At 40.0% G+C, this 27,181-nt stretch overlaps 1 protein-coding gene across 2 annotated transcripts in view; it reads right to left on the bottom strand.

Moving 5' to 3' along the window:
* Positions 1-2,171: 2,171 nt before the first annotated feature.
* The window catches only part of LONRF1 (LON peptidase N-terminal domain and ring finger 1), a 33,162-nt gene continuing 8,152 nt past the window's right edge, over positions 2,172-27,181 (bottom strand). The window contains exons 2-12 of one of the 2 annotated variants that reach the window (XM_080662734.1): positions 25,426-25,544; positions 22,106-22,228; positions 19,158-19,307; positions 16,909-17,149; positions 16,715-16,811; positions 15,353-15,467; positions 11,758-11,879; positions 8,706-8,864; positions 8,425-8,587; positions 6,977-7,129; positions 2,172-4,197 (exon numbers count right to left, since the gene is read on the bottom strand). In XM_080662734.1, the coding sequence (XP_080518860.1) occupies positions 4,039-4,197; positions 6,977-7,129; positions 8,425-8,587; positions 8,706-8,864; positions 11,758-11,879; positions 15,353-15,467; positions 16,715-16,811; positions 16,909-17,149; positions 19,158-19,307; positions 22,106-22,228; positions 25,426-25,544 (1,601 nt within the window). In that variant the 3' untranslated portion in view covers positions 2,172-4,038. The remainder of the gene's footprint in view (positions 4,198-6,976; positions 7,130-8,424; positions 8,588-8,705; positions 8,865-11,757; positions 11,880-15,352; positions 15,468-16,714; positions 16,812-16,908; positions 17,150-19,157; positions 19,308-22,105; positions 22,229-25,425; positions 25,545-27,181) is intronic. The other variant, XM_080662735.1, reaches the window with a different exon arrangement.

Below are 27,181 nucleotides of genomic sequence, written 5' to 3'. Positions count from 1 at the left end.
AACATCAGAATTATGGGGGTGCCAGAAGAAGAGAGAGAGCAAAATACTGAAAACCTATTTGAAGAAATAATGACCGAAAACTTCCCCCACCTGGTGAAAGAAATAGACTTACAAGTCCAGGAAGCCCACAGAACCCCAAACAAAAGGAATCCAAAGAGGACTACACCAAGACACATCATAATTAAAATGCCAAGAGCAAAAGACAAAGAGAGAATATTAAAAGCAGCAAGAGAAAAACAGTTAGTTACCTACAGGGGAGCACCCATACGACTGTCAGCTGACTTTTCAACGGAAACTATGCAGGCCAGACGGGAGTGGCAAGAAATTTTCAATGTGATGAATAGCAAGAACCTACAACCAAGATTACTCTACCCAGCAAAGCTATCATTCAGAATTGAAGGGCAGATAAAGAGTTTCACAGACAAGAAAAAGCTAAAGGAGTTCATCACCACCAAACCAGTATTATATGAAATGCTGAAAGGTATTCTTAAAGAAGAGGAAGAAGAAAAAAGGAAAGATAAAAATTATGAACAACAAATACATATCTATCAACAAGTGAACCTAAAAATCAAGTGAATTAAAAACCTGAGGAACAGAATAATCTGGTGAATACAATAGAATCAGGGGCATAGAAAGGGAGTGGACTGATAATTCCCAGGGGGAAAGGGGTATGGGGGGGTTCATAAAGAGACTGGACAAAAATCATACACCTATGGATGAGGACAGTGGGGGGTAGGTAAGGGCAGAAGGTGGGGTGGGAAATGGCTGGAGGGGAACTATGGGGGGAAAAAGGAGAAATAATTGTAATAATCTGAATAAAGATTTATTTAAAAAATAAAAAATAAAAAATAAATTCCCAGATCGTTTTGGAATTGCACATTCTCAAACCTAAGGATATCGAGTTTGTCGTCTTGTTTAGCATTTTACCTCAAATTTCTAGGATTTGATTATTTATTCACTTGTCATTTGGGATCCCTATTCATTTAGGGTTGTTCATTCAGTCAACCCCGTGGACTATGGGGTCACGCTGGAACACACCGCTGCATGAGCAAGGTCAGTAGCTTACTGCCTGTGCACAAGGACGCTCGTCCTATGGGGATCTGTACTAGTTAAGGCTCCGTAGGTCTTCCTTGGCCCAATACCCACATTCAGTGCTTTAGCCTGAGAACAACTGCTGCTGCCACTGGCTGCCCAGCCCAAGTGGAGGAGGAGCCAATGACCCAGCTGTATCAAGTGTAGCCTCCCCACGGAATCTTCCAGAGCTTTCCAAGACACTCTCCAAGTCTGGGGCTTCCCTTCAGCCCTCCATTTCTGTGAAGCTATGTTTTCCTTTGGTCTCCTGTATCAGCTTTGTTTCCATATCTCATAAGTTCCTCCACAGCACTGGTCAACTGACACTTTTGATTTCACAATGCCACTCGACTTCATTTTCATTACTGTCCCTTTTTTCTATTTGGGGAGGAAAGGAAGGCAAAGGTATCCAATACCTTACCCAATTTCCCTTCTTGACTGGCATTTATTTCAATTCTGCTCAGTGGTCAGCACATGTCTTAGAGCTCAAATCTGTCTAAATGCTGGACACTGGCCCCAGCATTTGGGAGAGGATATTTTGTATTTAATTGAATTATCATCTGAGTGCCAGAAGCAGAGAAGGAGGAAAATGCTATGGAGTTCAGAGTTCCAGCTGAGTGAAGGCCTCCAAGCTGGACCTTGGAGAGCAGGAAGAACCGGACATGTAGAGACAGGTGTAAAGGAGACAAGAGCAGCTACTTTGGCTTGAAATGTCAAACCCATCATAGAACTTAATCACTTAATGTGATAAGGGGGGAAAGTGTCAGATTCCTTTGCTCTTTCTGTAAGGATACCTTTTAAAATATATTTTCATTGATTTCAGAGAGGAAGGGGGAGGGAGATAGAAACATCAATAATGAGAGATAATCATTGATTGCCTGCCTCTTGCATGTCCCACAATGGGGATCGAGCCCACAACCTGGACATGTACCCTGACCTGAATCGAACTGTGACCTCCTGGCTCATTGGTCAACGCTCAATCACTGAGCCATGGCTATAAGGAAATTTTCTGTATAAATCTATAGACAGCAACTATCAGAAATCATCTACCACAAAATTAAGGTCAGATGATAAATAAAACCCATGGAATTCCTATTAGTACATGTGTATAGAGACCATTTAATGCCCATTTGTGCTGGTGTGTGCTCACACATGTGTGCACTTCAGACACACGTTACAGATGTAGATTCAAGACCATGTGACTCGTACTGCCACCTGATACATATTTGGAGAACTATACAGGTAAACTCTGCACTTCTACTACCCAGACACCGTTTAACAGCATTTAATAGTTTATTACAAGTGTAACCTAACACTTCAGAAACTACTGAGAAGGTGCTTTTGGGAAATGGCCAGTTCTTTAGACAGTATTTTCTGCAGAACTAATGAACATTCTCAATCAGCATAATTGAGGGGCAACGGGTGGTCCTCGAGGCAGTCATTTCTGAGCATATTTTTTATATCAACATTCAATATTAAAAGATGGTTTGGAAAATCCTAGCTGGGAAAGTGGGGACCTAAATGGTCAAGTCCATTTAACCAAGAGAAGCCCCAAATGGGTAATATGTATTTATCCTCATCCTAAAGGGACGTGGATTTTTAAAAGGTTGAAAAATAGTGCTTTAGAGGATGGTTCTAGGGCCTTAAGCCTCCTTAAGTCACTGCATTTGACCAAGAAAAGTACTTTGAAAGCTCGTGTTAATGTCTCATGGCACAAACAGTGAGCAAAACCCAACGGTGCCTTCACTCTGCAGTTTGATTCCCCCAATGACTGTTTTCACAATGACCTAAAATTAAGAAAAATTTGTTATGAATTTAGCTTTTATTCAAAATTAAATAAGCAAAAGCAAGTTTTCCCGAAACTTTTACAAATTACTTACATAAAAGAAAGTTAATAGGGACAGTCCTAAGTTTGCAACAAATAATTACAAAAGTGTCTAGGGCAGCATGAGTATAAACCACGTCACAGCATGGTGATCTAACTGTCATATGAGTAAGGCATAACTAACATTTGCACCGAGACCAGAATTAGAAAACGAAACAGACTGTAAAAGCTTAGTTCTACATTAAGCTTCTTCTCTTCCCTCAGGTCCTTTATGGATTTGAACTATGTCATTGTTTTAAACAAACACATCCTGTCAAACTATAAATTACACAGATGGGCAGTTAATGGGAAAAAGCCCCCTAAAAGGTACAAACTAACTGGTACTGAATTGAGTTCTCCATTTGCCTTTATGTACAATTAAATGTAAACCATATTTTCACAGTTTTGAGTGTTTTGTGAGTAGATGCACAGTACCATGTCAGGTTTGCAATTGTTCCTGAAAACTGGCTCTAGGTTCTGCACCCCTGTCGGCCACTGGGGTGCACGTATTTACATAAATAGGAAAGTATCATAGTCAATGGTCAAGACAGTTCAGCAAGAGCAGGATTTCCAACAGAGTGATACACGATACCATAGTTTACATACCTGTGCAAATAGAAGCATTCGGACAGAGAAATCTGAGGCAAATTCAATTCGCAAAAACTTGTATCGCTACTGTTGTAAACTTGGGCAATAAATGACCCTCGGCAAGCTCTGCTCTCTATGGCTTTTTTTTTCTTTTAAAATCTTAAAGCCAGAGAAAATGCACACATACTACCCATACGCTCGCGCACACACACTCCACACACATACACAGTTCTCGTTTCATTTTAGAATACGGTACATAGTGCAACTTCATCACAATGTAGAGGTTTAACACATTTGCTGTGTGTTTTCCTGTGCAAGTTCTTAGTGGTCTAAATCCTAGTTGAGGGTATTCATTTGCAGAACCACATGATTCTGGAGGTTGAGGAAATAAAAAAAAAAACACAAGAGTTTCCACACATTTTTCAAACCAGCACTGGATGTGCAAAGGCAGCGGACAACCTGGCCATCAACACAGCCAGGTTAGGGTAACTTTAAAGGAAGATCCAAGCAGTTAGTTACTTAGATTGGTCTCTAGAAAAATAGGTCAGGATATGCTGTATCTTTGTCAACCGTTCCTTCAAAGACTTCATTGACAAAACTGACAGCTGGTATCGGGGATCCACAGGGAGAACTGCAAGAAGCCACCAACACCAGGCAGGTCCATTAGGAGTTGCCTAAAAATAATCAACATTTTATAGGATTAATAAAACAAGTATCCATGTGATAACAACAGTAACAAACCACCCACAAGCTAGTCTTGACTGAGCATTTTTCCCTATCAAGTCCTATCTCAAATTCTTTAAATAATCATGCAAGGAAGGCTTTTGCTATAACCATATAAAATGGGAAAACTTGCCGAAACCCGTTTGGCTCAGTGGATAGAGCGTCGGCCTGCGGACTGAAGGGTCCCGGGTTCGATTCCGGTCAAGGGCATGTACCTTGGTTGCGGGCACATCCCCAATGGGAGGTGGGCAGGAGGCAGCTGATCGATGTTTCTCTCTCATCGATGTTTCTAGTTCTCTATCCCTCTCCCTTTCTCTCTATAAAATATCAACAAAATATATTTAAAAAATAAATAAAATGGGAAAACTTGAGCTCAGAAGTGCAATACAAATTGTCCGAGATCTCTCAGCTCATACGTAGCAGAGCCAACATTCAAACGCAGATCTGATTCCACAGCCCACACTCCTTCCTCTGCAGGAACTGCTTAAAGCAAGGTTTCCTCAAGCTCAGGTGACTGGCATTTGGGGACAGATGATTGATTGTTATGAGAACGGTCCTGGGCCTGTTGAGCAGCACCTCTGCCCTCTATCAGCAGCACCTCCCTAGTTGTGACAGCTAAAGTTGTCTCCAGATATTGCCAAATGTCCCACGGGGGCAAAATTGTCCCTATTTGAGAAATGCTTTCTTAGCATGCATATTTAAAACTTTTTAAAAAATATGTTTTTATTGATTTCAGAGAGGAAGGAAGAGAGATTGAAACATCAATGATGGGAGTCATTGATCGGCTACATCTTGCATGGCCCCCTACTGTGGATCGAGCCCGCAACTCAGGCATGTGCCCTTGACTAGAATCAAACCAGGGACCCTTCAGCCTGCAGGCTGACGCTCTATCCACTGAGCCAAACCAGCTAGGGCTAAAACACTTTTTTAAAGTTAGTTGGTATTTTGAAATAGCTTCAAAGGATTGTGGACTCCTCAGAAAGCTAGAAGTCCCCCTGATGTTGTAAGGGCTGACTACTGGCTATTGAAAGAACAGGAATTTATACAAAAGAATTGTTAAGCCACCTTTACTACAATTGAACTGCTTCTTATTGAACCTGAAAGTTCAGAATGACAAAAGGAGCTATATTGGTGTTGGTCTCAATGCACTCTTAGACTCAAACTAGATTTCTATATTTATGTATTGTCTGTGCTCTAGTCAGCACCACAACCACCTCCTTCTGCATATCAGAGACATCAGAAAACTACATTCCCCAGAACCCCCTTCCCCATATGGTTCCAGGTTAGACTGGCTAATGAAAGGCACGCCTGTGTGAGATGTGTAAGTTGGAAAAGAGGAAGCCACTACTCTCTGGAGATTGTTGCCAAGTGAGGGCAGATGTGAGATTTACAGAAGCTTCCAGAGAACTCATGAAAACCACCTGCTCTGAGGCTGCAGCTGAGACACGGGGCAACATCGGGGCAGGCCCAGGTCCGTGGTGGCAGATTCTCTGACCACTGACGATGTCCCCGATCTTCTCCAAGCCGGGGCGTTAGATCTACATCCTACAAGAAACCTTCATTCCAGGAGCAGCCTGGGGGCTCTTCTTTTCCTCACTGAATCCTGCCTTATCCAGACTAACAGGCAGCAGAGAGGGAGGACAGGGCAGTAAAAGGTGAGGGTGGTAACGGCCACGGGAAAGCAATGCTGAATTTTTCTACAAGTTCGTTTGTTAGCATTTAAAATGTCTTTATTCAATTTTGTGCTTATCAAAAGCTTTTCTATTAAGCTTAATCAGATTCAGGTAGACAGGATAAAACAAACATGCTAGACACAGAGTAAGTGCTCAATTAGGAGATGGTCTAATGCTGAAATTTAAAGTTCAGGTGAAGGACTCAGCTGGGATTCAGACAGACTTGCACTGACCTTTGAGCACTGAGCTGAGAGGCAGTCTGCACCACAATGGGACCTGTTCTCTCTCCATCTTCATATTTACTTATAGTCATCCCTTTATGAAATCTATTACCTTCTGACCACAAACACTTTCTTCTCTTCAATTCAAAATGCTCATGCCTAAAAGTCAGTGCTTTGACGCATCTAAGCTCAGATTTTCCAGGCTGGGGACCCTTCTTTCTTGCCTCTCACAGTGCCTACTGCACAGATCTCTTGCCCAGAGAATGCCTGATACACATTAATTAGATTAAGCTTAAAAGCAAACCCTAAGTACCTGAGCTAGACCATAAGGACAGCAGTTTCCGAGGAGTGCAGCATTAAATGTGAAGAGACAAAAATGAATTTAATTGCCAGGCTGAAAGTTGGGAATAAAAGGTGGTGAGAAAAAAAATTGTGAAAGTACAGAAAATGATACATCTACATTTCTCAACTGTCCCAGAACGACGGCTGACTGGCTCAAAGGTGCAGCTGTCTCACAGTCACAATTTACCCGATGGTACCACGTCCCGTTTTTAATGCCTTATTTCTCCTTCTTGAAAAGGGCCCCTCAGTTAAGGGTTTGACCTTTCCTGGCCCTCACTCCTACGGGCATTGCAGCCGACACCTACTCACCCCCTCCCATATCAAATGCAGGGGGTACCACTGAGCTAGAGAATGCAGGCATGATTCCACAGACGGGGACAAAGGAGATGCTATGTAAAAAGGACAACACCAACAACAAAACCTTAAAAACCTACTCACTTGGGTTTATTAAAAAAAAAGTCATACTTTTGGAAACAACATCAAAGCCATCTTACCTGAAGGTTTTCCTCCCTCCTGGGCATTGATCCAAAGTGCTGAAGAATTTGGCTTCGAAATCTGTCTCTTAAATTCTGAAACCAGCTGCAGGCTTGAGAGTAGACCAAATCATGAAGCTGCCTGAGACTCTCTATCTCATCTTCATTCTCCACCTAGGAATACAATAGTTAGTAAGGCCTCTGTGTCTAAGCTGCCTTATCTAGTATCACCACGGACATCTGAAAAAATCGAAAAATAGTGACTACCTATTTCAGTGCTGGATATAAGAATATTATACTTATACAATACATATCATATATTTCTGCCTCACATAATACAGTACTACCGGACCCTCCTAACAGCCCCCAATTAGGAGGGTAAGACTGTGAGGGAGTTCTCAGACCAAGGCCTACTCCAATTGAGAGTTCCCTTGGTCTTTATGGATCAGTGGCTTTTGAGAGCAGTGGAACAAAAAGAGCAGGAGTACAGCGGCTACAATAAAAGGAAAGAAAGGGAAGGGGATTAAGGTGCAGATGACAGGGCAGAAAGCGGAACAGGATTTTCCACCACAGAATGGGGTCAAAAACAAAAAATTTTAGAAAATCACTTAGCATATAAAAAGGCAGAGAATAATTTATGCAGTGATGAACATCTCCTGCTGTAAAGGCCCAAGGCTGTGGCTACCTCCATCATCCCTCCGGACACCCTGCAGACTGCTGGATCATGGCAGTACCAATTAAATGCATCAGCTTGCAGCCTGCGATCCAGAGTGGTCTCACGATGCAGGTGGAGATGGAGCATTAACTCACCCACCTCACACTGACTGCCCTAATGCACACTGCTCCCACTCATGGCCTGCCAGGGGGCGCTCTGGTACACACACACACACACACACACACACACACACACACACACACACGCTCACTTCTCAGCAAATACCACGCTTGACTCAGCCTTCCACACTCGAGGATGACTCAAGAGGAAAACAACAAAAGAACTCTAAAAACATTCTGAGATATAAAAGGTGAGTCTGCAGCACAAAAGAGACCCCAAAAAAACATGCTTTTTATTTTTTAAAGATCCGAAATGAAACACAAAACAAGTTTAAAAGGCATCTACTTTTGCACAACAATGAGAATACATTTCATGCCGCTAAACTGTACACTTAACAAAGGTCAAAATTCAGCCCACTGCACCTGGTAAGTGCCTGCCTTGCAAACACACACACACATTCTGGGGGCTGTGCTGGCTGCTGAGCCTGGAGAAACAAAGAGTATCCAGGTCTGGTCTCGCAGGTTCTCTGGGAACTCAATGATTAAGAACAAGATAAGAAAAGGTAAGCTGAAACGAATTTGCACAAGTACTGACGAGGGTCTCTGAGAGGAAGACACTGTTTCTTCTGCCCGGATGCCTGTACAATGCCAGGACAGAGTACACCGCGGTGTGCTGGAAAACAACACTGTAATACCTTAACATCCTCCAGATACTCAATGTCTGCGGTGCAGTATCCATCTTTCATTCCTCTTTTTAAAACCTTAAACCGCTTTCCTCCAACCGTATCCACCACAGACCTTCCATCAGGTAAGAAATGTACATTTCTAATTTGTAACATACAACCATAATCTGCAAAACTAAAAGAAAAATTCTAATTAATATCAAAGTTCAAGCAATAAGCACACATGTTCTCAACAATATTCAAGGAAAGTTCCAATGTAAATAAAAATATTTAAAAGTACATAAAAAGCATACCCATTCTGTGTGTCACTGACACACATCCCAAACTGTTTAGTTCCAGTTTGTATGCTTCTTCGAATCATCAATCTATATCTTGGCTCAAATACATGAAGAGGGCAAGGCACAGTGGGGTAGGCTATAGTGCAAACAAATATTGGGACATTCTTGGTCAAGCTGAAGAAGAGAAAAGTGTCATTATTATGTGTCAGAATTTATAACCAAAATGAGTGAAGCTTGCCACAGTAATAAATTCATATCAAACAAAAAGAAAGTAGACCTAAATAAGGTAGCTTTTATTCTTGGCAAGAAAAGAATCAGTCCACTCACGTGGATACAATGTTAGCACTAAAGCAATGTTTGTGATCCTCTTATGCACACAAGTCAGCAAGTCCACCTGAATTTGAGCTGCCACCTTATCATATAGAGCTCAGTATCTTTATGAATCCAAAAGTAATGGACTCGAATTCTATTCTATATTTAAAATCTCTCTAAAATATCTGTAACATGACTGAGTTAATATCTTTTATCCATAAAACACTCTTAGTCACTCTTAGATAACAGTAAGAAAAAAAGAATTCCCCAAAAATACAAAATGCAAATCATTAAAAAGTCTTAGGCATTAAAAATATTTTCAAACTATCAAAATAGGTAATTAAATAACATTTTTTCCAGGTAATTAAAATGATACATTTTCCATTGCCAGATTTCAAGAAAATGAGAGGCTGCAGGCCGTGCCCAGCTTTGACGAGGGCGGGGGAAGCTGGCAGTGCAGGGGGCACACTGAAACAGCACAGCCATGCTGAAGAAGCATGTGGCAATATACATCAAAAACTTCTTTAAATGTGCACATCCTTTAACCAACAGGCTCACTTTTCCCCACAAGTACTAAGACTGTTCAATGTAGCACTGTGTACAGTAGCCAAAACTTAGAAGCAAAAAGAAGACTAATAAAATAAATCATGACATAGCCATAACATGGTACACATTTAAATGTCTATATTAATGGGAAAGAGGTTATCGAATATGAATAAATGATCTTATCTATGTTTAAGATGTATTTATATATATTAAAACATAAAAGGATATATGCCAAAAAGCCAAAGGAAGCTCCCTTTGTTAGGGTTACCCATATGGCTTTTCCCCCCTGCTCACCTATATTTTCTAATTTTTCTTCAAAAAGACCATAAGCTACAAAAATTAATATTGAATAAAAACATGTTTAATGTACAAGTGCTAGTTACTCTACTTTTAAAACTGTATTTTACCATCACTGTACACTCTCCTTATGAACCTAAGAACTTGGGGGAAAAAACCAATAGACCCATTAATTAGCAAAACTTGTAAGTACAGAGGAGGACCCATCCCTTAAGGAAAACAGCCTGGTCAGTGAGCAGCAAGGTGCCCTCAAGCTTCCCTCTGTCACCTCAGCTCCCCTCCCATTACTACCGTCTGTCATTCACCGATTGTACTGCTCTGTGGGGGGTCTGGTGTGTCACTGTTTTAAGAATTTAAAGTATCTCTGCAGCTTTCTTATAGGCAGCTTTTTGCAGTGTTGATCAAAAAGCTTCATAATCTGCACTTTAGAATATTTTCTATCATAGAACCACACAATAAAATATCAGTTCCACGAGAAGATAAATCATATCGATTTCCATAAAGAAAAGATCCAAAGTATTTTACTGATAGCCACAGCCCAATTTGGAGGGCACATACTAAAAAAGAAGAGTCTACGGCCTTCGCCCTGCTGGTTTGGCTCAGTGAATAGAGCGTCAGCCTGCAGACTGAAGGGTCCCAGGTTTGATTCCAGTCAAGAGCACATGCCTGGGTTGCAGGCTCGATCCCCAGTAGGGCATGTGTAGGAGGCAGCAGATCAATGATTCTCTCATCATTGATGTTTCTATCTTTCTCGACCGTCTTCCTTCCTCTCTGAAATCAATAAAAATATATATTTTTTTAAAAAGTCTACAAGCACAATTAAATTTTTTTAGAAGTGAATATAAAATTTTTCAGTTTATAATTTGAAATAATGGAACCCAAAAGTTGTTCAATAAAAACAGCATACAAAAATTGCAATTTTGTTCTTTAGTGTATCTAGTTAAAAGAAAATGAAAGGAGCCTGGCTGGGTGTGACTCAGTGGTTGAGGGGTAACCTATGATCCAGGAGGTTAGGGTCGATTCCTGGTCTGGTCAGGGCACGTGCCCAGATTTTGGGCTCAATCCCCAGTAGGGGGCGTGCAGGAGACAGCTAATCAATGATTCTCATCATTGATGTTTCTCTCTCTCCCTCTCTGAAATATATATATATATATATTCAGACAGGATTAAAGAAAATGAAAGGAAAAGAGTTAAGAAATTAAAGACCTATGAAAGAAATTTAGAGACTCAAATAACTGGTCAAAGAGGGAAAGACGTAGGTGAAGAAAAGTATAAGAAAGAAAGGTGTACAGAGCAACAAAACTAGGACCAGCCTACCCAGCCCCAATCAGCCATGAAGTACTCTTAATAATGGTCTGTTCCACTAAATCCCAAAGTTACCTCCAGGGTTTTCACTTTCCTGTGACTAACTCGATTCTGCAAGTCAATATTTTCATTAATTGAGAATTTGGCCCCTAAGTTACCTCCCTACTTTCCAATTTCAGGACTCAACGCCCCACCTTCCAAACCTCTAATTGGCTAACCCCCCTGCCAACCCTGGCCATTTGTCTCCTGCCTTCCTCCTACACTGCCTTGATTCCTGAGGGTTCCTGTTCCCAGCAACCACTGTTACTGGCTCCACCTCTCTGTTCCAGATTCCACTGCCTGATGTCACTGTAAGAAGCCCTCCCCCACTTAAAATGCCGCTTAAATGAATCAATAATTCCCAGTAGAATCTGGAAGTTACCAAATGAACTTTTAAAAAATTCTGTTTAGGACAGGGGAAGCTGACCAATATTTGTTTGAAATATGCCTTTGATTAATTATATGGGTTGAACTAAAGGCGGGATCCAGCTTGCCACGAGAAGGCTTCTCCTATTTTCAAGGGTAGTAGTTTGTCATTTTGATTGTGTTTTTATGAGAAGAAACTTACTGTGAGAGTTCAGCAGTTTCTTCATCATATATTTTTTTTCTCTCAGACAGCTCATCAGGCAGATACTTCACTATTAATTCTTCCAACAGCTGTGTGACACAGTACCTCCTATCTGCTAGATACTAAAAGACAATATTATTTTACATTCCAATTCTTTTTTCCTACAGTATAAAACAGGCAAAACAATTTAGCTGATACAGTCAAGCCTTTATTACATATTTACACAGTCACTCTGAATTAACCGAATTAGTGAGGGGAACCTTACAATGGATGATGCTAAACAGGCCACCTGTCTGAGGATTCGCTCAAGAGCTTAAAGCTGTATGGTGGCAGCTTGAGCCACACCCTATGTAAGGCCGAGTCTTGCTCTGATCACAAATCCTTTAGCAGCTGTCAGCCCTGCCCCTGCATCTCCCACACAGAAGGCCAATCTGCATCTGGCAGCTCATGCATACCTGAAACTAGCATTTTAACTGAAAAACAAAAATAAGGTAAGGAATAAAGAAAATGACGTATTTGCCTTAATTTTAAAAAGCAAAAACTACATACACCCTTTTTTGTTCCCTATTTCAGTAGCAGAGTTTACAGCAAATTTTTTTTCTTTCAGATTCTCCTTCCCCTATCACCTCACTATACTCAGACCTCGTCAAGAGGTTGCTTTCCCCAGATGACCCCTGTATGTATAAAGGGGACATTTTACCACTCCCTCAGACTCTGAGAAACCGCCCCTCATGCATTTGGTGTCACTGTTCCAACTGCTAGAAGCAATCTCTTATACTCTTGCCTGTGAAAAGCCCACTGATCTTTTACGGTCTGGTTCCAATTTTACCTTTTTCATAAACTCTTAATTATTTTTCTGTCTCCCAAGAACCATATAAAAGGCAGTTACCACACCCTGCACTGTATTACACGGACAGGAATACATCACATCTCTGTAACTGAACTAAACACTGCACAGGGGAAGGGACCAGGTCAGAGTGTACGCACAGAACTTTGCACAAAGCAAATGCCCAGTACAAATTTATTAATAAAAGTAGTGAGGAAAAACTCTTAGGAGACCACGAGAAAATAAGATAAAGAGAGGTCATCCTTTAATCTGTAGATCCAGCATAAATAAAGGTTTGTCATTATCCAATGAAAAATAGAGTAGTGCCCGTCTGGCGTGGCTCAGTGCTTGAATGTCAACCGATGAACCAGGAAGTCACGGTTCGATTCCCGGTCAGGGCACGTGCCCGGTTGTGGGCTCGATCCCCAGTGTGGGTTGTGCAGGAGGAAGCTGATAAATGATTCTCTCTCATCATTGATGTTTCTCTCTCTCCCTCTCCCTACCTCTCTGAAATCATTAATAAAAATATATATTTTTTTAATAAAGAAATATATATTTTTTAATAGAGTAGGAAATATGAGAATTTAGGAGATGGGTAGTAGTGGTTTTCAAATCTTAGCATGAATCAGGGCTTGTTAAAATGCAGACTGCTGTGTCCCACCCGAGTTTCTGATTTAGTGGTTCTGGAGTGGGGTCTAGGTAATCGGATGCTGCTGGTCAGGGGAACACACTTTGAGAACCACTAAAGAGTGGTACTCTTGAGCAGATAATGTAGATACAGATAACTGATGAGTTTATTATAAAATTAATCAAATTATAGACATTATAAAGGCAATGTTATTACCATTTTTCTATTAAACTAATAAAGATGTTATAAAATTTAATACTCAGGTATTAAATTTGGGGAAATATGGCCTCTCTTACATTCCTGATAGGAATCTAAATTTGTACATTTCTAGGGACCTATGCAATTTGGCACTTGGTTTTAAGAGTCTTTTAAAAATAAGACGTTTAAGCTAGTAATTTACCCTAAGGAAAGAGTAAAAGACATAACACATAGTTATAAAAAAAAAAAAGAAAACAAAACAATTTACAAATCCAACAACAGGGAAATATCAAGTCAATATACTATTATACTCTTATAAAATATATTCAAATGAAAAAATGAGCAAAATAAAATCACAAGTAGGAAAGACGCAAAACTGTAGAGCATATCAATTTAATTCTTTAAAATATATATTTAGCTTATGCAAATTATGTTATACAAGGTATTTTCAAAGTCAGGACACAAGATAAAGTTATTTTTAAATAGTATGCTAGTTATATTTTTAAATATGCTTATTTTCTTTCAAACATCATTTTTTTAAGGTGAGGTATCTCTAAATTTAAAGCTACATACCTAATTATTAACCGAAAATAAAGCATAATAAATATATTAGAGCCCTGGCTAATGTGGCTCAGTGGGTAGGAGCACTGTCCCATACACGGAGAGGTGGCAGGTTCAATTCCCAGTCAAGGCATATACCTAGGTTGCAGGTTCAATCCCAGGTCAGAGCACATACAGGAGGCAACCAATTGATGTTTCTCTCTCTCTCCCTCCCTCCCTCCCTCCTTTCCTCACTCTAAAATCAGTAAAAATATAAAATAAAAATATATTAGAGAGTACTAAAAACTCTGGGAACACAGGAAAGCATATTTAGAATACTTCACCTGAAAACAGTATTTAGTTGAACATGCAATTAACAAAGTCTTTAGGAATAAGTTTATATTGTTTCTTGACTTTGTGAACGTTCTGTACGTGGTTTTGTTTTTTACATATCAGCTTGTTCTAAAAGACACATATCAAACATAATGCACATATATTATGATACCTACACAGGGCTGTGTTTTGTATATAGGAAATAGCTATGTATGTTTGATAGCAAAATGGTTTTATCAATTTCTTATTCATATCTGGAAGACACTTTTTCTTTAAACAACCCTGTTGACTACCAGAGACAGGACTGCTCTCCCCTGATCAATGCTACCAGTGCAGCTGGAGTGCAGAATTCCAAGGCTTTGGCCTCACTTAGAGGGTCTCCAGCTGCCTTGCACGACTGAGAGAGTGTTGTCCTCCCACCTGGGATCTGCTGCTTTCCTCACACAGGCTGTTGGCACTGACCCCTGACTCTACAAGAAGCGCCGTGGAAGCTGTGCCTCCCCTCCTTCCCAGCCTACCACTTTCTAGAGCTGTCCTGTCCAACATGGCAGCCACCAGTCAAAGTGCCTACTTAAATGGATTAAAAATACAATTCCTCAGTCACATTAACTACATTCCAAGTGCTTAATATTCACATATGGCTAGGAGCAACATGTTGGGTAGCACAGAAATAGAGCATTTCCATCAATGCACAAAGTCTACTGAACAGAGCTGTTCCAGAGGTTAATGGGACTGAAATAGGCCAGAAATCCAGCCTATCCTTAGGGGTTTCACCAATATTGTCATCATTAATACTGAACCAATTTCTGACCTGGTACTTGACCATACACCCTCTTTGCTAAAAACATTTAAGTACCAGGGGCTTGGTCTCCAGGACCTCTCTGCTTTCCCTGCCCTCTCTAACCTCACTTTCTCCAACACTAACATGTGGAACTGAGGCACCATCCTTTGCAGTCACTCAGCATATATAATGTAATTCGTTCTGAACATCATTATCACTATTTCTATGGCTGATCAGAAATAAAACCATGTTGCCAAACTTGAGACCAATAAACAGATAAAATGTTTACCTCTTTTAAGCTTTCTTTGCAAAGGGGACAATATGGTGTATGATCTAAACAACGCTCAAGACAATTCTTACAGAATGAGTGTCCACAAGGGGTTGTTACTGGCTCGAAAAACAACCTGAAATCAACCAAAATGCATGAAGTACATATTAGTTTTCACATTAAACTGTTTATTAGAAAAAATGGACAAACTATTAATAGAACCATAACACTAATCTCTATTTAGAGAAGGAGGGAGGAGGGTCTGATGGGTAGAAGAAGAGGAAGGGGGCAGTGATTAATGCAATTACACAAAATGTTCCTGAAGAACTTTTTAAACGTTCTCTATCAAAACCTGCCAACCTCCCAGAGCTGCTCTAACACTACAACAACCACTCGCCCCACGGGGTGCTGAGCACTTGAAATGTGGCCAGTCCAAACGAAGATGCGTCGTAAATGTAAAATACACACCAGATTTTCAAGACTTAATGTAAAATATATCATTCATAATCACTAAATAGCCTTCATATAGATTCTTATTTTCTTATCTCTTTGAAATTAGTTTTCTTAATAAGCTTATAAAAGGCATACTCTGTAAAATTCATTAAAAGGAATAATCCAATAAATATTACAGTTAAATACTAAAGAAATAGTAGGCTTAATACCAAAGGCAATACTCAGATAATATGGGAAAACTAATTTTACTTACAGTATGATTTCCTGAAACACATCTGAATTTCCTGGAAGTATTATTAGATATATAGGTACTTCAGAAATTGTCTGGACTAATCCCCCACCTCATAAAGGAAGAAACCTAGGCTCCGATTAGAGACTTGCTTGGGAATAGAGCCAGTTACCACCAGCCTTGTGGGGCCAGTTCCAGGTCTCCTGACTCTTCGGGCCCTGTTCCTCTGACGCCACACAACTCATGTAAGTGGAAAATGTTCTTTCCAAACCATCAGTCTTTTAGAATTCTAAGCACTCCACATAATGAAAATCCTTATCCAATGGTTCTTTAATGAGTCAGACACACACAATACAGAATTAGAATCGTTACCCAAATATAAAATCTTGGGTATTTCTAAGTTTTACCAATAATACATACAGCCTTTATAGAACTTCACAATTTTCCAGTAACTTTATATTTAAGTCATTTGATTCTTATAACACTGTGAGAAAGGCTATGCAAACACTTTCCAAATAAGGAAACCAGAGGTTCACATATTAAAGTTATTTGTCCAAAGTATGAAAGGTCAAGCTAGGAGTAAAATTAGCACATTTAGTTCACTTACATTATCTATTATTACAGAGTAGGTTATCTTTATCTACCCTGTATTTTATTTACATTAACATAAAATATTCATCTTGTAAAAAAATTTTACATACCTCATGCAGAGAGAACACTCAAAATCTGAGACGTCTATTAATTCCTCTGGGATGTCGCCATAAGTTAATGAAAAGGTACAGACCTCATTGGGCGTTTCTATTTAAACAAAGAAACGACAGGGTTATGTTGGTGGGAAAGTTTAAAGGTTATTTAAATAAACAAATGTTTTATATGAGTGCAGTGAAATGTTTACCTCCTTGCTTTTTAAGCTTATTTCTTCCATCTTCATTGACAATCACGTCCTGTTCTAAGAGAGACAGCTTTCTTTTCAGGAGAGCACCTTTTTCTTGAACAGACAGCAAAGGTTCTGAGGACACTCGTTTTAAGCAATCCTCTCTGGCTGGCATTTCTGTGGAATTTATAGCCTGTGCTGACTTAGCACGGTTTAAGCTTCCTTTGACAGGTTCTGCCGAGGCCTCAGGTATTTCTTCATTCTACAAAAATACAGTAACAAAACTATCTGTATTTCTTCGCTATCCTTTACTGCTCTCACCAAGAATCAAACCAAGCCACTGTTCTCAAAACTGCCTGGTACTGGCACAAGAAAAGAAATATAGACCAATGGAATAGAACAGAGAACCCAGAAATGGACCCAAGCCATTATGCTCAATTAATATTTGACAAAGGAGGTAAGACCATACAATGGAGTCAAGACAATCTCTTCAATAAATGGTGCTGGGAAATTTGGTCAGATACATGAAAAAAATGAAACTAGATCACCAACTTACACCATACACAAAAACAAACTCAAAATGGCTAAAGGACTTAAATGTAAGATGGGAAACCATAAAAATCCTACAAGACTCCATAGGCAGAAAAATAGCAGACATATGTCGTAGCAATACCTTTACAGACACAGCTCCTAGGGCAATGGAGACTAAGGAGAAAATAAACAAATGGGACTACATCAAAATAAAAAGCTTCTGCACAGCAAAAGAAACCATCAACAAAACAGTAAGAAAGCACACTGCATGGGAGAACATATTTGCCAATGTTATCTCCGATAAGGGTTTAATTTCCAAATTTTACAGAGAACTCATACAACTTAACAAAAGAAAGATAAACAATCCAATCAAAAAATGGGCAACGGACCTAAATAGACACTTTTCTAAAGAGGACATACAGAAGGCCAAGAGACACATGAAAACATGCTCAAAGTCACTAATCATCCGAGAGATGCAAATCAAAACAACAATGAGATACCATCTCACACCTGTCAGAATGGCTATCATGAACAAATCAACAAATGACAAGAGCTGGTGAGGATGTGGAGAAAAAGGAACCCTCGCCAAAACCAGTTTGGCTCAGTGGATGGAGCGTCGGCCTGCGGACTGAAGGGTCCCGGGTTCGATTCCGGTCAGGGGCATGTGCCTTGGTTGTGGGCACATCCCCAGTGGGAGGTGTGCAGGAGGCAGCTGATCGATGTTTCTCTCTCATTGATGTTTCTAGCTCTCTGTCCCTCTCCCTTCTTCTCTGTGAAATATCAATAAAATATATTTAAAAAAAAAAAAAAAAGAAAAAGGAACCCTCCCTTCTGCACTGCTGGTGGGAATGCAGACTGGTGCAGCCACTGTGGAAGACAGTACTATGGAGTTTCCTCAAAAAGTTAAAAATGGAACTCCCATTTGACCCAGTAATCCCACTTCCAGGAATATATCCCAAGAAACCAGAAACACCAATCAGAAAGGATATATGCACCCCTATGTTCATAGCAGCACAATTTACAACAGCTAAGATTTGGAAACAGCCTAAGTGCCCATCAGCAGATGAGTGGATTAAAAAACTGTGGTACATCTACATAATAGAATACTATGCTGTTGTAAAAAGGAAGGAACTTTTACCATTTGCAACAGCATGGATGGAACTGGAGAGCATTATGCTAAGCGAAATAAGCCAGTCGGAGAAAGATAAATATCACATGATCTCACTCATATGTGGGATATAATGATTAACATAATTTGATGAACAAGAATAGATCCAGAGACAAATGGCAGGGGAGGGTGGATGGGTTAGAGAGCAACCACAGGACTTGTATGCATGCATATTAGCATAACCAATGGACACAGACACTGGGGCGGTGGGGGCTTGCCTGGGGTGGGAATGGCTGGGGGGAGGGAGGGTCAAGCAGGGAAAAAGGAGATATATGTAAAACTTGAGACAATAAATAAATAAATAAATAAATAAATAAATAAATAAATAAATATAAAATTTAAAAAAAAATTTCTAACATTCAGGTGACCTAAAATTGTGATTAATGAACAAGTCTTTTCACATAAAAGCTTTTAGTGTGAAATAAGTATTTATAGACAAAAATTCTACTAAGACAACATTAAATAGCTTAAAAGTACCTGAACAGATTCTAGTACTGAAAGGAGGGAAGGCAGATCTTAAATTGTAAAGGGGGTTACACTAAACCCATGGTGACCTCTTCCCACTCTTTACCTGCTCTGGGCTAAGCTCACTGGAAGAGTGAAACTCTTCCATTACTGACGGAAAACCAAAAGGTTTGTTCTTAGTACAGGGCAATGAACTCCAGGAAGAATCCTTCAGGCCTTCTTTTAAGTTTTCAGGTGATAATAAATCAAATAAAATCTGTAAGAGAAATATTAAAAAGTAATAAAAATATAAAATATTCAGTTAAGGATAATTTAATATAAAGTTACCTAATATTTAAGAATTTTGAGAAAATTGTAGCGGACATTATTTTTTAATGAGCAGGAGAACAGATTAATAAGCAGAACTGCCAAATGTTTTTTAAAGTCTTGCAAAACCAAAGTGTGCCTCAGCCCTAACTGGTTTGGCTCAGTGGATAGAGCATTGGCCTGCGGACTGAAGGGTCCCAGGTTCGATTCCGGTCAAGGGCATGTACCTTGGTTGCGGGCACATCCCCAGTAGGGAGTGTGCAGGAGGCAGCTGGTTGATGTTTCTCTCTCATCAGTGTTTCTACCTCTCTATCCCTCTCCCTTTCTCTCTGTAAAAAATCAATAAAAATATATTTAAAAAACAAAAAAAACAAAACAAAACAAAGTGTGCCTCAATGGGGAAAGAATCATCTCAAAGAAATGGCTCAAAAGGAAGACATGGGTGTGGTTCAACTGGATAGCTAAGGAGGGACCCAAGGTGAAAGCTGACTTTTTAATGTAAGAACTGTAAAAAGAGGAGCTCTTACATAGAAAATATTTACCTCTGAAGATCAGCAAATACTGTCCTGTCAAAAAGTTCACAGTTCACCCCTGATGTATATTTTAAGGCTGGACTTGGAGTGTTTATGTGAACTAAAGAACTTGGACCTCTAACTACGGAACTCTAAAACTCCATGTATTTACACTGAATTTTGCTTCTTGCTGAACAACTAACCTGCTTGGGCAGTCACCATGCCAGCTTTCGGCTGGGAGCACTAAACAGCAGCTGCCCCATAACAGCTGGGAGTTACAGCTGCAGTATCAAAATATCTGGGCACTTCTATCAGGAGCAGATGTAAAACTCTCAAAGAAACAGAGTAGGTCAAGACAGAAGAACCAGATTCAAGGAAATGAGAGGTATTCAAATTTTTTTGTTTGTCAAATAAACTGTATTTATATGTTCAGTAGAGCATTTCTTAAAGTCTAAATTTAGAGGTTTGATTTTTTTTTTAGCTGTACTAGCTCTCAAGTATACAAAAATCAGAATTTTTCATTGTCATTACAATGTAAATAAGAGGAAATATATACAATGTAAATAAAAGTGTGTATATCTGGTAGGTGCTCAAGCAATACCCCATATAATAAACATTTAAAAGTCTGTATATTTCACATTTCCTTTGATTTAAAAACATGTAGTAAACACACAACTACCCTAGAACCAGCCACTCCACTCCTAGTTGGTTACCAACGAGATGTAAAATATATGTCCACAAAATGACTGGTACAAGAATGTTCATAGCAGCGACTGGAAATAATCCAAACGAAAATTGCTATTAACTGTGAACACCACAAATTGTGGTATGTTCATATAATGGAATACCTCGTGAACAATAAAAACTGTTAAATTACTGGATGTATTTCAAAAATACTATGTTGGGGGGGAAAAAGTCAGACACAAAAGAGTATACTATGATTCCGTGTATATGAAGTTCTAGAACAGGCAAAACTACTCTCATGGTGATAGAAATCTGAACAGTAGTTGCCTCTGGGAATCTACTGGAAAGGAGACAAGGTAATTTTCTAGGGTGATGAAGATATCTATATTTTGAATGGGGTGCTGTTACATGAGCTTATAATTTCTCAGAACTCATGGATGTAAATTATACCACAATTTTTCAAGAAGCTTATTGGGGAAAAACAAATATTTCAAAGCATCTGTTATTTTGCATTCACTTGACCTTATTAACCAACAAAGAAATATTTACAGATATATAAGGATATCTAACAGCATGGAAAATACAAATTATAAGCCCTTACTGCAATCTCACCAGGAAGAAAGGCTAACAAATATAGATTTGTCGTAAAACACACAACAGTAAACATAAGACTCTGCCAAGGTGCTTCTTAAACTATGTCCCAGTTCAGAGATTCTAACTCCAAAGGTCTGTGGTAGGGCCCAGGAATCTTTGTTTACCATGCACCCAAGATTCTGACAAAAAAACCATTCACTAAGAAACACAGCAAAGTAATTAAATAATGTAGCATGTTTTTAGGACATTGAGGAAAGAATCATGACTAGGCACTGAAATTGTATTAGGGTTGATTTTCCCCCCAAAATTTTCAATGACTCCAGTCTTTCCAAATGCTCTGTAAATAAGTCTGACAACAGCTGAATGCCACAGTCATGCTAGTATAGCGAAACCTCTGAGTTTTGAAGAAACCTCTTTAACTTGGTTTAACCCAATGTTTCCTAAAATCATTTGATCAGAGAACCCCCTTCCCTTTTTCTTTTAATTAACACCTACTAACACAGAACAGAACAAACTTTCAAAGTGGAATATGGACTGCTGAGAAAAATCAGGGAAACAATTTGACTAGGGCAATACTATTGGCACCCGTGGAGAGTAAGCAAAGTTTAGACCTGAAATGAAAGGCAAAAGGCAGGCCAATAAAAATTCCTGAGCAGAAACATCATGACAACAATGTTTAATTAAGGATAACTCGTCTGGCTCGGATTAAACAGACTATTAAGGAACATCTAAATTTAACTAAGTAGAAATAATGCATTTAAATATCTGTGAATGAAATACTCTGATTTCAATAAGAATCCAATTCACTATGTATATGAACCTGAAAACCACCTGTCCAATTGCTACTAAATTTGACTTACAGATTCCTTATGTTCTTATTCCAGTTTTCTAATTAGGGGTTTTCAAAAGAACTATGTCATAGCCCTGCTTAAACTACTAAAGTTGCTGAACCAATTACCTTTTCCACTTCCAGCTTTGCAGGTGCAAAGTCTTCATCAAGGGCTAAGCACTGCAGGAATAGTTGTAAGGCATCACCTAAGAAGCCAGCATCATGGAGTACTTTTCCTTTCCTGAAGTAGACCTTCAATAAAGCACATAAGCAATACTTTAATTTGCAGAATTGTGTTGTTTTTAAAAAATCAATATCTGGGGGGTTAATGGAGGGAAGAGGACACATATGTAATACCTTAATCATTAAAGAAATTTTAAAAAAATTTATATCAAGTAAAGGTGTGCTCAGAAATGTTCATTTTGAACTCTGAATGAGTCTGAAGAGCTCAGAGCATTTAGAGGTACAGTCACACTGCCCTGGAGAGGCACTTACAGAGGAACTGAGGCCAAGAGAATGACTTCAAATCACATTTCTAATTGTATCACTCCAGTGCTAAGTCCAAGGGTTCTTTCTTTTTTTAACAGTTTTAAAGTTGTCCATACAGATCATTTTCCCTCTTTTTCTTAATATATACGTGCCTTGTACTAACCCATCATGCCAGCATGGGATTCTGCTTAATTTTTGCTATTAATTTATAATTTTTGGAGCATCCTTACTATACTGTCTTTTAAGGCACAGTTTTGAATGGAGGAAAAAGTCACAAGAGTAACTTCTAGCTTAAAGAACACATATGGGAGGGAGAAACCAAGATGGCGGCATAGGTAAGCACCTAAACTGCTGCCTCGCACAACAATTTCAAAACTACAACTCAAAGACAAAACGGACATCATCCAGAACCACAGGAAAGCTGGCTGAGTGGAAATTCTACAACTAGAAGGAAAGAGAAAAGCACACGGAGACTCAGAGGAGCTGCAAAAGGCTGAGGTACAGAGATGCGTGCGCAGAGAGGACTGGCAGCTGAGTGCGTGGCTGGCTTTCTCAAGCGGGAGGGAGATGGAAGCTCCCGACTGCGCTGAACTCCAGTTCCGTGCAAGACCCTGGGGACCCAGACTCATATAGGGGAAATATGGACTGTCAGGAAAAGAGTAAAGCACACTGAGACTCAGGGGAGCTGTGAAAGGCAGAGGTCCAGAGGCGCGCGCGCATGGAGAGGACTGACTGCTGAGTGCGCGGCTGGCTTTCTCAAGCAGGAGGGAGACGGAAGCTCCCGACTGCACTGAATTCCAGTTCCGGGAAGACTCTGGGAACCCAGACTCATTCGGGGAGAAACTGGACTGTCTGGCAGCAGGCGAAACTCGAGGGACACTGAGATCCAGAGGCCGCATAGTGCAGGGCTGATGGGAAGCCAAGGCTGTCTGCTCCACCCTGAGACTCCGCCCCATCCAAGCTGAGCACAGAGGCTTTTGCAATTTTGCAAGTCTTGTCTCATAAGGGTGTCTCCAGCACAGAAGTTCTCCCAGCATAGACACAGCCAATTGTCAGATTGGCTGATCCTCACAGCCAATTGGCCTGGAGGTCAATTCCTCCCAGTGATACCAACAACAATCAAGGCTTAACTACAACAAGGCTGTGCACACAGTCCACAAAGGGGTACACCAAGAGTGTCCACCTCAGGTAAATGGGGAGGCTGAGCCACTGGGCCCTATAGGAAACCTAGCACACAAATCTACCCTACCAACCCAGGGAAGCAGTGAAAATGCGAAGACAAAGGAACATCACAAGTGAAAGAAATGGAGAAAAGCAAACGACTGGATATAGAGTTCAAAGCCACAGTTATAAGGTTTTTTAAGAATTTCCTAGAAAAGGCCGATAAATTTAGTGAGACCCTCGAGGATATGAAAAAGGACCAACTAGAAATTAAACATATACTGACTGAAATAAATAATATTATACAGAGACCTAACAGCAGACTAGAGGACCACAAGAATCAAGTCAAAGATTTGAAATACAAAGAAACAAAAAACACTCAACTGGAAAAGAAAAAAGAAAAAAGAATCCAAAAATTTGCAGATAGTGTAAGGAGCCTCTGGGACAACCTCAAGCGTACCAACATCAGAATTATGGGGGTGCCAGAAGAAGAGAGAGAGCAAGATACTGAAAACCTATTGCAAGAAATAATGACAGAAAACTTCCCCCACCTGGTGAAAGAAATAGACTTACAAGTCCAGGAAGCGCACAGAACCCCAAACAAAAGGAATCCAAAGAGGACCACACCAAGACACATCATAATTAAAATGCCAAGAGCAAAAGACAAAGAGAGAATATTAAAAGCAGCAAGAGAAAAACAGTTAATTACCTACAAGGGAGCACCCATACGATTGTCAGCTGATTTCTCAACAGAAACTATGCAGGCCAGACTGGAGTGGCAAGAAATATTCAAAGTGATGAATAGCAAGAACCTACAACCAAGATTACTCTACCCAGCAAAGCTATCATTCAGAATTGAAGGTCAGATAAAGAGCTTCACAGACAAGAAAAAGCTAAAGGAGTTCATTACCACCAAACCAGTATTATATGAAATGCTAAAAGGTATTCTTTAAGAAAAGGAAGAAGAAAAAGGTAAAGATAAAAATTATGAACAACAAATACATGTCTATCAACAAGTGAACCTAAAAACCAAGTGAATAAAAAATCTGATGAACAGGATAAACTGGTGAATATAATAGAATCAGGGGCATAGAAAGGGAGTGGACTGACAATTCTCGGGTGGAAAGGGGTGTGGGGGTGCGGGAAGAGTCTGGACACCTATGGATGAGGACAGTGGCGGGGAGGTAACGGCAGAGGGTGGGGTGGGAACCGGGTGGAGGGGAGCTATGGGGGGAAAAAAGAGGAACAATTGTAATAATCTGAACAATAAAGATTTATTAAATTTAAAAAAAAAAAGAACACATATGGGAGATGGACTGATGTGGCTTGGCAACTTGATAAAAAGGACAACTGGTAAACTGATTGTATACACGCCACCAAGTCTTTTCAAAACATGGCAAGGCCAGCTCCTTGTCCTCCTAATCACCTGGTTCCCATCATCAGGCCCCAATCAATTCTCCAGCCTCAAGGGCCTCTTCTCTTTCCATTAACAAACCCCATGCACCAATGGCCAGTTTGTATCCATCTTCACAATATGGTTGTACCTCTGAGGAAATTCTGTATACTAGAGTTTCTTTTTTTCTGTGTCTTGAATTCAGGTGTTCTTTAACTAGGAAACAGATTTCTTACAATTTACAAAACTATCAGATGATTGTTATCTAAAGTATTGACCTTAGATTTTGAGAACTTTCTGTATTTTTACTTTAAGAGTCAACCACACCATCCCGCTAAAACATATAACCATAACTGAGTGCATGTCCTTGCAGTTGAGATTTTAAAACGTAAAACAGTCATTTTACCTCGGCCCAACTCGGCAGCTCAAAGAGCACAGCATTCAGATCCTCTACGGCTGCTTTGACCTCTCCGAGACCCGCATAGGACTCAGCGCGGTAAATTTTTAAAGTCAAGTTGCTGGGCTCTGAAATAAATATTTTATAAAAGTTGATTGCTTTTAAAAGATTACTGCACAATCCACAAAATACATCATACTAGATTTAATAACTGCTCTAGTGATTCCAGTCGAAAACCGCCAAACCAAAGGTGCACAGTACAGGTGCAACCTACTTACATGTTGAATTTTATCCAGAAGTTCTATGAAATCACTATAAGTAGACTATTTTAGTGGAGTAAATTATGGTTCTTAAGAACACTGGAAATATTTTTATAATATGAATAATCACCTCTAAGGAAGAAAAAGTGTTTTTTTAAAAAAATAGGGCATTCTATACAGATTTAAAAGACATCTTGGATGTTTAGAAGACTTGCCTTTTTATGGAGAATTGTAATTATTTTATACCCTAGTTTCTAAATCCTTATTTATAAACAACTGTATGTGTCACTACTGCACATGGAATTTCCATAGTAACAAAGAGTGACCAAGGCTCTATCTCATGAGGTATATAACAGTCCCGATTTGGGAGAAAATGGGTGATGATTAAGAGATCAAAATTTTAATCCCTGCCCTAACCAGTTTGGCTCAGTGGATAGAGCGTCAGCCTGCAGACTGAAGGGTCCCAGGTTCGATTCTGGTCAAGGGCATGTACCTCGGTTGTGGGCACATCCCTGGTGGGGGGTGTGCAGGAGGCAGCTGATCGATGCTTCTCTCTCATCAATGTTTCTAACTCTCTATCCCTCTCCCTTCCTCTCTGTAAAAATCAATAAAGTATATTTAAAAAAAAAATGTAATCCCTGCCATTAGCAAGAATGGTATTGAGCCATCCCAAAATAGATTTAATTTCAAATATTCCTGAGGGAAAAAACTTTATTTTTTTTTTAATTTCACTGTCCTTTATGTCTCTACAGGAGAAACCAAATTAGTATCCCATGGCAATCAGAATTTCAGACACTTAGCTGGTTCACCCAATACAACAATCAATGACTACAGGTATATAGATTATGACAGAAGTCTAGCCCAGCCGGCGTGGCTCAGTGGTTGAGCGTCATCCTATGAGCCAGGAAGGGGTTCAATTCCCAGTCAGGGCACATGCCAGGGTTGTGGGCTCGATCCCCAGTGGGGGACATGCAGGAGGCAGCCAATAAATGATTCTCTCATCATTGAAGTTTCTCTCTCACTAATATATTTTTATTGACTTCAGAAAGGAAGGGAGAGGGAGAGGGAGAGGGAGAGGGAGAAGGAGAGGGAGAGGGAGAGGGAGAGGGAGAGGGAGAGGGAGCGGGAGCGGGAGAGGGAGCGGGAGAGGGAGGGGGAGGGGGGAAGAGAGAGAGAGAGAGAGAGAGAGAGAGAGAGAGAGAGAGAGAACATCAATGATGAGAGAGAATCACTGATCGGCTGCCTCCTACATGCCCCTTACTGGGGATGGAGCCTGAAACCCAGGCATGTGTCCTTGACCAGAATCGTACCCAGGACCCTTCAGTCTGCAGGCCGACACTCTATTGACTGAGCCAAACCACCTAGGGCAAAACATATTTTTTAAACTATCAAAAAACTCCTCATAGCTCCATGGTTTACTCATTTATTACAGATAACTCTCGACTGAACAATTAGGCCTTTTCAATTGCTGGTGCTTGAGAAGTGGAATGATACTGTTCCCTCAA

The sequence above is a fragment of the Plecotus auritus genome (genome assembly GCF_963455305.1).
Source record: "Plecotus auritus genome assembly, chromosome: 3".
NCBI classification, from domain to species: Eukaryota; Metazoa; Chordata; class Mammalia; order Chiroptera; family Vespertilionidae; genus Plecotus; species Plecotus auritus.
Note: the sequence above shows the minus strand (reverse complement) of the source record. Positions and strands in the feature narration are given on the sequence as shown.